This window comes from Haliotis rufescens, unplaced genomic scaffold (assembly GCF_023055435.1).
Source record: "Haliotis rufescens isolate VD_foot unplaced genomic scaffold, xgHalRufe1.0.p SCAF_2, whole genome shotgun sequence".
Lineage (NCBI taxonomy): Eukaryota > Metazoa > Mollusca > Gastropoda > Lepetellida > Haliotidae > Haliotis > Haliotis rufescens.
Genome location: NW_025963890.1, coordinates 39,641,529 through 39,656,690, shown reverse-complemented (window position 1 = coordinate 39,656,690; position 15,162 = coordinate 39,641,529). Strand labels below are relative to the sequence as shown.

The 15,162-nt window shown below is 41.5% G+C and overlaps 1 protein-coding gene across 1 annotated transcript; it reads left to right on the top strand.

Moving 5' to 3' along the window:
• The first annotated feature begins 637 nt into the window (after positions 1-637).
• LOC124114813 (type-2 ice-structuring protein-like) lies at positions 638-13,906 on the top strand. The gene is made up of 4 exons (XM_046475593.2): positions 638-809; positions 8,037-8,317; positions 10,205-10,381; positions 13,494-13,906. Exons 2-4 carry the CDS (start codon positions 8,080-8,082, stop codon positions 13,709-13,711), a joined length of 633 nt encoding a protein of 210 aa, XP_046331549.2. The 5' UTR covers positions 638-809; positions 8,037-8,079; the 3' UTR covers positions 13,712-13,906.
• Positions 13,907-15,162: the final 1,256 nt, after the last annotated feature.

Genomic DNA, 15,162 nt, shown 5'->3' with positions numbered 1-15,162 from the left:
GAATCGAACCCGGGTCTTCAGCGTGACGAGCGAACGCTTTAACCACTAGGCTACCCGACCGCCCCTCATAGGCAAGTGAATATAAGGATATAGATCCTGAAAGGCCACTCTAACAACTTGACAAACATCTACCACTAAAAACTTAGGTACGTAAGGATTCCCGTTTTCAAGTTAGACATTAAATAGCATGTTGGACCGAGTAGTTTCAAAATAATAATTTACTGCATAGATATTAAAATGAGGTTTACCTATTTTTAGGAAAAAGAATTGGCCTTTTTTTGGTGTAAGCAATTGCTTTTCTGCCACAATGGTAGTTTCGCCACTCCCTATGTCGTCACCAAAGACAACACGAATATTGATTGCTGAGGACCAAAGTCGAACAAGTCCCGACGGAATATGTCAGCATCCATTAGTCGTCCCAGTGTCGAGTAAATAACTATTTGAAATTAGAAGCCGATGCTTGTAACTAAAGCTCAATGGTTGCACCTGCGCTATCTCTCAAACTACAAGGGTATAAACTACAGGTGATGTATTCACGAGGGACATCCCCTTTCTACATCTGTTAAATGGAGGCCCACAGTTGTTGTTTCCATGTGATCAATCATATACCGACGCAGAGGTTCATTCGTATGCTCTGTCGCATACACGACGGCTGTCGTAGCCAATCTCACGATATAGAAACGCAGGTGAACATGCACTCACTGGATGCTTGTTACAGATCCGAGCAGGTATCAAACCTAAATCATTGCCTCTCTTCATCTGAAGCCATTGAATGACAACCACGGGCTATCTGGACCTGGACATGCCATGTAAGTATTAAATCTTAAATTTAAATTTCCCCACCTTCATGAGTGAATTATCATTCAAATCGGCAATATTTCGCACCCGGAAAATGTAGGTTAATGCAAGGACACTAAAATAATCAGATAATATAAAACAAATTACACACAACCAATTTGTTGATATCTGTCGCCAATGGACAGTCAAAAATTGACAAAATATGACATATTTTTATAACTAACCAGGGGGCGCGGGGGGCCCAGTCGTCTAAGGCGCCGCGATTCGCTGTGCAGAGTTGCGTCCCTTGGGCACGCCAGAAACCTCTGTTTGTGGGTTCGAATCCCGGTTCACCCCGATTATGTTTCTAGGTTTGTCAGCACCTAACCCGTGATCGTGGGTTTCACCGAAGTGGTAAACGTCTGAGGCCTGCAACACTTCGGGCTTTCCTCCCACATTAAGCTGACACGCCGTGATATGACTGGAATACTGTTAAAAGCGGAGGCAGCTGAAAATGTTGACCTGTGAAGCGGAAAATGTTTGACGATGGAGCTGAAGCTGTTGGACGATGAAGCTGACATTATTGGACGATGGAGCTGAAACTGTTGGCGATGGAGCTGAAGCTGTTTGACGATTGAGCTGAAACTGTTGGACGATGGAGCTGAAGCTGTAGGACGATTGGCCTGAAACTGTTGGACGAAGGAGCTGAAGCTGTTGGAGATTGAGCTGAAACTGTTGGCGATGGGGCTGAAGCTGTTTGACGATTGAGCTGAAACTGTTGGACGATGGAGCTGAAGCTGTAGGACGATTGGGCTGAAACTGTTGCACGATGGAGCTGAAACTGTTGGACGATGGAGCTGAAGCTGTTGGAGATTGAGCTGAAACTGTTGAACGATGGAGCTGAAGCTGTAGGACGATTGAGCTGAAGCTGTTGGACGATGGGGCTGAAGCTGTAAGACGATGGAGCTGAAGCTGTTGGACGAATGAGCTGAAACTGTTGGACGATGGAGCTGAAGCTGTAGGACGATTGGGCTGAAACTGTTGGACGATTGAGCTGATTGTGTCTTCTGAATGAATTTGAGACATATTCAAATCCAAGATTGTTCTCCATTCCAAGACCATGGTGACCCCTTACCGAGGCTAAGTGATGACGAAGCTGCCAGTCCAAGGGATCATCATTATTTCACAAGATTCAAGTCCCTACTTCTAGGGGTTGTAGGATCATTTGGAAGATGGGTGCAACCGTACTGCTGAAGATGACAATTGAAAGATGACAGATATACCACAGGTGGAAGAGCGAGGTATCTGGTGGTTGGGAGCACTTGTACTGATGAAGATGGCAGATGACATATATCTACGATTCATCTGGTGGTTTGGAGCTCTTGTACTGATGAAGATGGCAGATGACAAATATCTACGAGTCTGGTGGGTGGGAGCACTTGTACTGATGAAGATGGCAGATGACATATATCTACGATTCATCTGGTGGGTGGGGGCACTTGTACTGATGAAGATGGAAGATGATATATATCTACGATTCATCTTGTGGGTAGGGGCCCTTGTACTGATGAAGATTGCAGATGACATATATCTACGATTCATCTGGTGGGTGGGAGCACTTGTACTGATGAAGATGGCAGACGATATATATCTACGATTCATCTGGTGGGTGGGGGCACTTGTACTGTTGAAGATGGCAGATGATATATATCTACGATTCATCTGGTGGATGGGGGCACTTGTACTGATGAAGATGGCAGATGATATATATCTACGATTCATCTGATGGTTGGGGGCACTTGTACTGATGAAGATGGCAGATGACATATATCTACGATTCATCTGGTGGGTGGGGGCACTTGTACTGATGAAGATGGCAGATGGCATATATCTACGATTCATCTGGTGGGTGGGAGCACTTGTACTGATGAAGATGGCAGATGACATATATCTACGATTCATCTGGTGGGTGGGGGCACTTGTACTGATGAAGATGGCAGATGAGATATATCTACGATTCATCTGGTGGGTGGGGGCAGCAGTACTGATGTAGATGACAGATGTATGCATAGAGTGGAGCAGATATTCAACTGGTTTGTTTGTTTGTTGATTAACGCCGAAATCAGCAATATTCCAGCTATATGATGGCGGTCTGTAAATAATCGAGTCTTGACCAGACAATTCAGTGATTGACATCATGAGCATCGATCCACGCAATTGTAACAGAAGACCTATGGATCAAGGAGTGGAGTTTTCATGGGGAACGGTGGCGTACAAAGTTGAAAAATCAAATGTTGTAACAGAATGGAACTTGTCTTTTTTCAGAGATTATAAAGAAGTCAAGCAAATCTTTTGAGTTTTTGAGAATCCGCATGGTGTTAATTCCACTTGTCTCAAAAAATGAATATAAAGAAAGTCGTTCCTTGATTGCTATAAGGATTATGGTTAATCTTTGAGACATGGACATGGTGGGACACTTGCTGTACCCAGCAATTAATATCTCTTTGTCGAGCTTTGGAATCAAGTACAAAAGAGGAATGGACGTTTCTTCAGGTTTTAGAGTCAAGCTAAAAATTGATAGTACAAATGCATGGTTTTCACAGATTTCTTATGCGGCATTTTTTTATGTGTCACTCATATCAAGTTCTTTGGTCAAAAGGGGCGGTCGGGTAGCCTAGTGGTTAAAGCGTTCGCTCGTCACGCCGAAGATCCGGGTTCGAATCCCGACATGGGTACAATGTGTGAAGCCCATTTCTGGTGTCCCCCGCCGTGATATTGCTGGAATATTGCTAAAAGCGGCGTAAAACCAAACTCACTCACTCACACTCTTTGGTCAAACAATTAACGTAGTGAGACTTACATATAATGGTTCTGTTATTTGAGACCTTGTAAGTGGGAAAAATTACACATTTTTCTTGTATGGAAGCCAGACTTTGGATGGCGGCTGGCTGGGACAGAATGGGTCTATGCCAATTTTGTGTTTGTGCATTCTACCAATGACAACGTCACGCACTGCCTGCAGCCAGTCTGAGAGACATTCAACAGGTTCCTCTTTTCTTTTGGCTCATTTTTGGGCATATGCTTTGACAGTACCCATAATGATTTTTAAGTTGTGATCTCAATTGAAGACTGCTCGCGATATTTTGGCCCATATTTGAATAACTGACGAAGGTTTTTATTGTCATCAATAGAGAAGCCACCTGTCATATATGATCTACCTGCCGGCTAGCAGTATGATGAGTATGATGGCAGCCACAAGTAGTGGAATTTACATGATTTAAACATATTTTATTCAGATTGAAATGGATTGGGAACAAGTTATCCAACTTAGGACTCCCTCTCCATGGTATTTACAAAAGCTTGTACAGTAAATTTTATACAAGGTAAACAGAAAAGAAGATATGTGTAAAGATAACAAAAGAAATGTACAAAAGAGAGACTAGTATATGTACATTAAAGTGTTACCCAAATCTCTTGTTAAGACTTATAAACATTTGCACTGCTTTAAAAATGTGTTGATTTTCGATAATGGACAAACATTCATTTCTGTTTAACATCAAACTTAAATCTAATTTAACATTTTTGTTCACGGCGTTGTGTAAAATGTCCCGAATTATTATTAACATAGTTTTTCTTTGGTGGACGTACAATGGACACTTGAATAAATAATGATATGCGTTTTCACATGGATTACCACATTGACATATTGGATCACATTTTATCTCTATTCTGTATAAATCATAATTTAACTGGCTTTTCATGTATCTTAATCGAGTATGATAAATATTCAACTTTCTAACACCATAGGACAAATATGGAGGTGCAATGACTTGTTCTTTTTGTATGTATGGAATTTACATCAAGCTGCCAAGTCAACCTTTTGCAACACGCTCCTATAATTGAACAGCCTGGATCAAATGGTATACACGAACAAAGGTCTTTGTCTGATTGACAGTCTGTTCCTGGTTTGGCCAAATGTTTCAAAGTCATATCAAGAACTATACCCTCTGGTCGATACTGTGGTCTCGTACTGTTAGTAGACTCACCCATTAGCAAAAGTTGCTGGAGTCGTTTACTGTCTTTTAATGACACAGACAATAGTTCTGTTCTTACTCTGGGCAGTGGTTCCTGAAGGAGGGGCAAGAAGGCTTCTAAAAGAATGGTATCATTTGGCCTTCGTCCTTTCTTATGTCGACGTCATTGGGGTGCCAGAAACAGACTCAATACACTGACGTTGGCTGTTCGCTGGTTAGAAAGATTGCAACGTCTTGGATTTTTTAATTATGTCCATGTGGCATTACTGTACACAACAGTCGCATCCAATTATCAAGGTCGACTGCATTTAAGGCTATTAGTTGGATGGTATATTTTCTCCCATATCCTATCTTTCATGCAAAGGTGGAATGGTTTTCAGAATTGAATTGTTAGTAGACACAATCAGAGACAGTTATATTGATGCCCGATCTATGCTGGCTGACTCAAGTCGATAATTTCTGTTGCATCTCTCCAACATATATCAATCCACAAAGGATACATTCAATGCCATGCATGACGTTTTTAGTTTGACGTGATTGGTCTTGAAAAGGTTTTGTGCAGTATGTTTTAGCTGTAAAGGTAGATTTGAATTCAGGATGGGACAGGTTTTGCAAGGTTTGTGCCCCATGTAGAACAACTGCAGAGAGAGGGGTTCGAAAGAAAAATGTCCCCCACCTTGACTGCACATATCTGAATGATGTTTGTAAATGAATTTTGGTTTTTGAAATAGAAGTTGCCTCCACGTAGAACATAGGTCGGTTTCATGATATCCCGAAGGACCACCCGATGACTGCAATATAAACAATATCTTGCAGCGGTCCTGTCTGCTCATCGTGGGGCAGTTTTACTGTCTTTGCCTAAACAGTTTCTATTTTGTTCTTTGAACGTTGGTTTTGTTCAATGCTATTAAATGTGTGACATGTTTCGGGCACCAGCCTACCAATCGACTTGATTCGTGTAAATAAAAGCAAACCAAGCCTTTCGTATGAATAAATAAACTGTCACCAGCTATCTTTTCAGCTACTAAAACGATTTTGTCCAAGCGTGATTGGTTTTGAACAGAAAGAGCTCCAAACAGCACTGAATTGAAAAGGTTAAAACACTTTCAACAAAACAGCGATACAAAAGAGTCAATACACACTGGTTAACACTAAAAAAAACTAATTTACGCATAAAATGTAATCTCTGTTGACATTTCTTAAAAAACCCATCAGTGCTGACATTCCAGTTTAATTTTATTTATTTAAATATTTACATTCCGTTACAACTTCCTAAGGTTAGTGAATGATGGTGACAGGTGTTATGTCTAAAATCAATGATTAATTACGTAGGTTTTCTTCTAATTTGACAGAAAGATGATAATTTTCATCACACCACTTAGCAAATAAACTGACTTCCTTTCTGTGGTGTCATCAGTTGTCTATGGAATACTGTAAGGGACATTCTCGCGATCTCGCATTCTCGAGAACGCGAGATCGCGATAAAATTAAATGTCGCATTCTCGCGTTTTCGCGATTTCGTGTTTTTAAGGCCTAATTTGACAAGTCGAGATTGCGAGATTTTGCATCATTTCCAAACGTCGCATTCTCGCGTTGTCGACTTTTGACAAAACGTGCTATGCACCAGATTTGGCCAAAATCTCGCGTTCTCGCGATCTCGCATTCTCGTGTTTGGGGCATATTTAGCTCGTTTCCATAGGTCGAGATCGCGAGAATGTCCCTTACAGTATTCCATAGTTGTCCCTAATGAGGCCAGCCAGTGTTGCGTCATCAGCAAACATGACAATCAGGCAATCCGGCGCATGGCTTGCACAATCGTTCGTGTACAGGATAAAAAGAAGGGTCGACATGACAACCCCGCGGAACCCCTGTTCGTATACACAGTAGTTGTGTGAGTGAGCATTTGTACAAACTGAGGCAGATTGAAGAGAAAACTTTCTATCCAATATTAAATATTACAAGTAACTTTCATATCAAACAACTTTCCCAATAAAATGTGTGGCTGAAGGTATTAAAAAGCAAAATAAAAGTCAATAAAAAGAATGCTTACATATGATTAAGTCAGCTGTGGATGTTTGACTGCACTATAAAACAAGATTTGCATCTTCAGCTAAAGGCCTGGCTCTGTGACCGCCTCCATGGTCTAGTCGTAGAGCGGGGGTTCGAACCCTGATCGCGTCATACAAAAAGACATTAAAAGAGGTACTTCTTGTTACCTTGCCTGGTGATCGGCATTAAGGGTCTAAAACAAGAACTGGTCGTCCCGGAGACAGTATACAGTGTCTGGGTGGGGTATTCATGTTAAACTGCGGCATGGTATCTCAGTGGGCTTTGACTTTAAAATCGGCATTAATCAGGACTAGTAAAAGCAGATACCACCCTTGAAGATCCGGGGTAGAATAGGTCTTCAACAACCCATATTTGCTCTAAAAGGCGATTATGCTTGTAAGAGGCGACTAACGGGATCGGGTGGTCAGGCTGGCTGACTTGGTTGATGCATGTCATCGTATCTCAAATTACTCGATTACTTACAGACCTCCGTCACGTAGCTGGAATATTGCAGAGTGCGGCGTTAGCAACACATATACAAACAAAACACATGCACGTCGCTTTATAAGTGCAGTAATCTTGGACGCGACGCCTAACTCCATTTCACCTCACCTCACCTGGCTCTGTATGCAAACCGCAAGGGGTAAAAAAGATGGCTTACGTTACGCGAGAGATAATTTCAGATTATGCTTTCATTACACTTCATCGCTATAGAGGTTAAGGCAACGGGCCAGGGAGTTGGAATGGTGGAAAGGTAGAATCTCTACACTCTTCCCAATCTCATTAAAATCAGATCTTAGTTTTAAGATCTGAGGACATCCCATTACGGGTCACGTCAGAACGACCTTTCGCGAATTTTGACCGACCAATGAAATGACTGACAAGAAATCGACATTAGCCAATCAGAAGGCAGCTTTCTCAAGTTTTACGACACTAGTTTCAAACTGGCACTTTCTGACCCGTAATGGGATGTCCTCAGATCTTTGTTTAGCGATAGCAAGAACTAAGATCTAATTTTAATGAGATTGCACTCTTCCCCTTGCGATATTCGTAAAAAATCAATATATTTTCGATCGACCCACTGTCTGCGAATTGGTCGAATATGCAAATGTGTATTTCAAATATTAATGACTATTGACTAACTTTCATCTTGACAGTTTGTTTTAACATTTTCAGGCCATATTGATACGTCAATGCCACAAGAGAATCTCGCTTCATCATGGAAACTGTTTTGTATGTGAGGATACTGTTCCAAGGCCTTCTTTCAACTGACCTTCACCCTGAAGCCTCGTTCTCAGCTGGCCACTGTGTTAACACCTGCTACTACAACCGGACATGCGCGTCAGTGTTCTATGACCGCAGCCTTAAGTTGTGCTACCAGAGTAACACCTGGTTTGATGCCCAAGTAGCCGGCCTAACAACCAAACCTGAAGTTTCTTATTTGATATTCCATAGAGGTAAGTTAGTCACGATGTGTAGAGATTTAAGCGGTGAGGCGGTGGTTTAGCCAAGTGGTTAATGCGCTCTCTCAACACACCGAAAACCTCGGTTCGCTTCCCCATATGGGTGCAATGTGGAAAGCCCATCTCTGGTGTCCCCCGTCGTGATATTGTTGCAATATCTTACAATCTTATAAACTATTCATTGGGATGCTATTAAGTAAGAGACTTCTTTCTATAGGCATTAAAACCTATTGTGAGGTTTTACTTTCAAGTCGGGTTAAATCTTATAAACAGGGACGTTGTAATGTCCCTGGGATTTTTTATCATATCCCTGTGATTTTATAGGATATTCAAGTCATATTTGCTATAATATCCCAGGGATTTATATAATGTCCTGGGTATTTTATAAATGTAACTTCCGTTCAGATTGTAACATGTAATGAAATGTAAAATCAAATGTTTTCTTTATATTCCCGAGGATCGTACTCGCAACCTTCATACCTGTAGCCCCGTGAGTGTACCACGAGGCTACAGAGATGTTGATAAGCCTCACTGGTTTTTAGAATGTCCTTTTCAAGATCCGTACACCAGCAACAGCTATTTTACGCGCGTTTCCTAAGGTTCATCGAAAGTATGTTCGAAACATAAAAATGTTGATAAATGTTGTTTTAAGTTTCTTTTTTCGGTTTATAAGTATGAAGAAACACTTTCCCTCGGTTTTGGTAGACTTCGCCCCCTTGGTTTTTTCCTCTCCCCAGGGCATGCTCTGTCTACTAAAACCTCGTAAGCGTGTTTTCTCCAATACATAACCCGTCATTCTTGAAGGCAGTTCGGGTGCACATTAAGATGTTGTCAACTATTGTTTACCAGTTACTCAGAGTCTAAACTAGCCTCGGTCACGCCGCTTAAAAACATGACCTCACAGGGTATAACATGTATTGACCCTCCGTGGTCTAGTGGTAGAGCGTCCGCCCGGAGGGTTGGAGGTCCGGGGTTCGATACCCAGGCGCGTCATACCAAAAGACATTAATAGATTGAACTTGTTGTTACCCTGCCTGGCGCTCGGCATTAAGGGTCTAAAAGAAGGACTGGTCGGCTCGGTGTCAGTATACTGTGTCTGAGTGGGTATTGTTTTACGCCAGCAATGTCACGGCGGATGACACCAGAAATGGGCTTCACACATTGTACCCATGTCGGGAATCGAACCAAGGTCTTCAGCGTGACGAGCGAATGCTTTAATCACTAGGCTACCGACCGCCCTTGTAGCTGAGTTGGGTATTCATGTTAAACTGCGGCATGGTATCTCAGTGGGCTAGCACTTTAAATCGGCATCAGTCCGGACACACACACACACACACACACACACACACACACACACACACACACACACACACACACACACACACACACACACACACACATGCATGTCGCTATATAAGTGCAGTAATCCCAGTACGACGGGCGAAGGAGATCCATGGGGCAACAAATCGTTGTGAAAAAATTCGTTCCATAACGCCCGCTTCCTGTGCGACCGTGAGTTCGAATTCCAGATTCGTCCTTGTGTTTATGCTGAGTTTGTCAGCATCATTCATCTATGCGTTGCTTTTTCCAACGTGGTAAAGTGTAAGAGATGCGTCCCTTTGGACTTTCATAAACGCACTTATTGGGTGTGTTGTTACACCATGCTCATGATGTCAGTCACTGGATTGTCTGGTCCAGACTGGATTATTTACAGACCGCCGTCATATAGCTGGAATATTGCTGAGTGTGGCGTTTAACAACAAACAAACAATCAAACATAACTTGCGGAAAGCATCTCACTGTGTACCTGTAACGTTAAAGGTTGCCAGGCAACATTAGCAAAACATGAATGAATCGTTGAATGCATGCTTCTCTTTTCAGCTGATTGTCCAGCAGGATGGGTGTACCACAAACCAACGAATAAATGTTTTTATTTCCACAACACTCTGAAGAAGAACAGTGAAATTAAACAAGTTTGTGTGACTGCCGGGGGCAGACTGTATAACATACATACGGCGGAGGAGAATGACATAGCGTATACTGTAGTCAAACGGAGAGGTACGGTATGAAGGAAAATATCATTCGTCACCACTCGCCCCTTTCCGTAACCTGCAAGAAGACTCGTCCCCCTATCGATGACTGTTTGTGCGAAAATACGACAAACCAATCAGAATGGGCGTATGATTTCGAGTTCTTTGTCAAATAATCCCTCATAAATAGTTTTAGATTTTACATATGTCTTGCATCTAAAAATATACCCAAGACACAGTTAAATGTGTTCAATCATACTGTATAATTCCGTACGTCCCGATCTGCTTTAAATTGCATCTGAAATATATATAATATATGGGGAAATATATTTGAACCATTACGCAACGAGTTGACAATTGTTTTAGGTATGCCCGTTTGCGCTAAGACGGAACCCAGTCGCAAAAATGGCCATGAGAGGGGCACGAGTCGCTATTCGGCTTGTCCCGGAATAACACGAGTTGGTCACGAATGGGAAAATATACTACTCAAAAGTAGTTCCATCTTCCCGAGGCAAGAGCGGTCACTAGCCTTTTTATCGAAGTCTTGTTTCCATCCTTGCCATCAAGTCCACTTTCCCGTGCGAAATATGATTGGACTATCGCACATATCGATTGTCCAATCAGAGAACGTTTCACAAAATCAACATCCACGACTGGTACACCTTTGTATGGAAGTGATTTACCGCTGCCTGTTCATGTTGACACGAATATGTCTTTTTCATCTTTTAACACCCTAGCGATTACTTCTGTTTTGTGCCATGAATGAAATCGCGAATGGTTTCTTAATCTGACTGACTAAGTAGTCGCAATCTTTGTGAAGCTATGCGAGATAAGAACAGCGATCTGATTGGATATCGCGTTTTCATTACAAGGGGCATAACTCGTGATCTACGCGAGGTGGCGCCAGGGTCGAGCCAAGAAAAGTGGCCTTGATGTGGCAAGGGTAGAAACTAGGCTTTGATATAGGCTAGTGGGCACGCTTACATCGGAAGGATGAAGAAGTTCAAGGACATCCGATTTGTACTTATTTGTATAGTTAGCTGTCATGTGAAAAACAAAAAATTAAAGAACTCCCGATTTGTTCCTATGTAATACTTAATCTGACATGACTATAAAAGAAGAAGTTAAAAAACATTCGTAAATTTCATAGGACTATGGGTGCACGGATGGCCAAGTCGTCTCAAGCGCCGCAATTCGCTGTGCAGAGTTGCGTCCCTTGGGCACTGAAGAAACCTTTGATTTTTTATCTTGAGTTCGAATCCCAGTTCGCCCCGATTATGTTACGTATGTTTCACCAAAATGGTAAACGTCTGAGACCTGCATCACTTCGGGCTTTCCTCAAACACTAAGCTGACACTCCGTGAAATAACTGGAATACTGTTCAAAGCGGCGTTAAACCCAACTCATATGACTATGGGTAATGAAAACGACCCCCCCACACACACACAAATTTTTTTTTAAAAAATCAAGCTTTCTTTAACTTTCTTTGAGTGGTATATTCTGACTTGACGTCTGTTCCGAATAATGTTATATGCACGTAAATGCGCATTCGTGACCAACTCATGTTATTCCGGGACAAGCCGAATAGCGACTCGTGCCCCGCTCATGACCATTTTTGCGACCGGGTTCCGTCTTAGCGCAAACGGGCATACCTAAAACAACTGTCAACTATGTGCGTAATGGTTCACTTACATTTCCCCTTAATTATATATATTTCAGATGCAATTTAAAGCACATCGGGACATGCGGAATTTTACAGTATGATTGAACACATTTAACTGTGTCTTTGATATATTTTTAGATGTAAGACATATGTAAAATCAAAAAAAATATTTCTGAGGGATTATTTGACGAAGAACTTGAAATCATACGCGCATTCTGATTGGTTTGTCGTATTTTCGCACATAACAGTCATCGATAGGGGGACGAGTCTTCTTGCAGGTTCCGGAAAGGGACGAGTGTTGACGAATGCAAAATGCGTCCATACTGTGGACACTGATCCTGTTTTCCTTTCAACCACCAGTGGTAATGCGGACAATGTCATGATGATATTTATGAGATAGAAAACTGGGGGAAAAATAAAGTATACACCCACGTTTGATAGTGGCTAAAAATGAAACAAACACGAAATTGTTATTCGATGGGGAAGTATTTGATATGGCTATCACAGCTGTGCTTTGGGCCTAAGTTTACAGCGTTTCGGCGACTACTTTCAACCCAGTGACATTTGAAACGCTTTGGTCACATCCAGTTTTCAAGTGCCTACTGTATTTGCCCGATAGTATATTTAGCAAGACATTGTTATTGGAATTATTGGTTTTTACATATTTTTATACTGAATTTCTGCTCAATTAAATGGAAGATCATTTGTTCTTATATTTATACCATTGATTAGTATATATTTAACTTACGTTTGTTATTTTTGTTTTGGAGTTTTTATGTTCGTCATAATTGATGCTTGATGTTTTGCGCTTGGATTTTACCTGTTTTTGGCTGGTTTCTTTGTTTGTTATTTTGCGTCTTGTATCGATGTATCAAAAGGCATATTCGTTCCGCTGAATAGTTCTTATTACAAATGTTTATAATGATCTAGAACCTCAATTCATAAGAACATTACTGTTCTTCCTTGGTATCTTAGTTTTATCTACATTGACATAACATTTCCAATATTTATAAAATTCATGTAATTAATAATGAATATATTGTCAGCATACAATTCATTAATACTCTTACAGGGGGCACGGGTGGCCCAGTCGTCTAAGGCGCCGCGATTCGCTAGGCAGAGTTGCGTCCCTTGAGCACGCCAGAATCCTATATAGATGATTGTGGGAGTTTTAATCCCGGTTCGCACGGATTATGTTTCTAGGTTTGTCAGCACCATACTAGTGCTCGTTGGTTTCACCAAAATGGTAAACGTCTGAGACCTGCATCACTTCGGGCTTTCCTCCCACATTAAGCTGACACGCCGTGATATAACTGGAATACTGTTAAAAGCGGCGTTAAACCCACGCTAAGTTGAATATGAACTAGAGTGACTCGCGGCGAATAGCTGCAAGAGTGTTGAAGCGGCGTTAAGCAATAACCACTCACTCACTCTGGGTTGAATATCATGTAAACATATCACCATCCTCTTCTCAAAGGGAAAGACATGTGGATCGGACTCACCTTCAAAACAGACTGGAAGTGGCACAAAGACACCGCGCCGCCCGACTTCTTCTACTGGTCCGAGCCTCAGGGAACCTTCAGCTGTGTGACGTTTAGTGATGCTACAAAGAAATGGCTAAGAGTAAAATGCGGAGACCTTTACACGGGGCTGTGTGAGATTGCTGTACCGAATAACTGTAGCCTCTCACCATAAAGTAAGATATGTTTGTTACTTGGGTAACGGATTTCTTTTCAAAACTCCCAAACTAAAATTGCAACAACCTGTTTCAGACGTATCTGTTAGTGACCGACCATTTGATATTCTGGAACGTGGTGTGGGTTGTGTGGGTGGAGTTGGTTGTTTTTTTGTATTTTTGTTTTCAAAATCATATATTTTGTAAAGTAAAACTTTGAGCCTAAATATTAAAAAAATATGTTTTATTTATGTTTGTGTGGCAGACAAAGCCTGGAGCATATTTTTGTGACAGAATATCACGTGGTTAGTGATATAAAAACAGAGAAATAAAAATAAAAACAAAGAGTAGTGAAAAAAAATGCAATCTCATTAAAATCAGATCTTAGTTCTCGCTGCCGCTGAACAAAGATCTGAGGACATCCAATTACGGGTCACGTCAGACCGACCTTTCGCAAACTCTGAGCGACCAATGGAATTACTAACAAGAAGTCGACATTAGCCAATCAGAAGGCAGCTTTCTCGTGCTTTACGGCACTAATTTCAAATTAGCGACTACGCTTCGAAACATATTTTGACAAATTCTCGCTGAAAAATTTGAAACCTGAACAAAAGAACGTTCTAGAATGGCTAATATATGGTCTAGATTGTATAGATTCAGTCGTTAAGCCAGTAACTATCGTTCGGAATACCCTGTTTTAACGTTTTCGAGGCTGCATGATTAGAAATCACATGACTGTCACTTTCATGATCTCGTAAGCGACGCTCTGATTGGTCGGATGAAAGGTCGTTCTGACGTGATCCCTAATGGGATGCTAAGATCTGATTTTAATGAAATTGAAAAAAAGTGTTACTTTGAATGTATTGATTAAAGCGGGTATTAAGTGGCATTTCTCATTGAAGTCGAAAAATGACATCCTTCCATTTTCAGCTACATTAATGTGTGCATTTTGGTTCGAAAATATAGAAACTGGCCATATCAGGGTTAAAATGTATGTTGTTAAAATTCAAAAGTAATTCTACAGTTGTGGAATTTTGTGTTTGGTGTTGGAAGATCCTTTAACCAAGAATAACAACAAGTCCCGGTCCAACGTCAGAGCTATACCTGCGAAAAACGTTAACCAGTATTCTTTCTTTTCTTTTATCTTCCCCGAAATATATCAGACCGCCTCAGCGTTCTAGTGGATAGAGTGTCTGTCCGGAAAGCGGACAAAAAGATCGTAGTCCTTGTTTCGGAGTGAGTGAGTAGTGTTTTACGCCGCTTTTAGCAATATTCCAGCAATATCACGGCGGGGGACACCAGAAATGGGCTTCACACATTGTACCCATGTCGGGAATCGAACACGGGTCTTCGGCGTGACGAGCGAACGCTTTCACCACTAGGCTACCCGACCGCCCCCTTGTTTCGGAAGTAGTGCCTGCATGTAGATATTGGATGAACATTTTTCCAGCACCAGTTCTTGCCATATCAC

Bases quoted from the DNA above. Each gene is read 5' to 3' on its own strand.
- LOC124114813 (XM_046475593.2), top strand. From the start codon at position 8,080: ATGGAAACTGTTTTGTATGTGAGGATACTGTTCCAAGGCCTTCTTTCA. The intron at 8,318-10,204 runs GTAAGTTAGTCA...TTCTCTTTTCAG, and splicing joins TTATTTGATATTCCATAGAG to CTGATTGTCCAGCAGGATGG. The intron at 10,382-13,493 runs GTACGGTATGAA...CTCTTCTCAAAG, and splicing joins TACTGTAGTCAAACGGAGAG to GGAAAGACATGTGGATCGGA.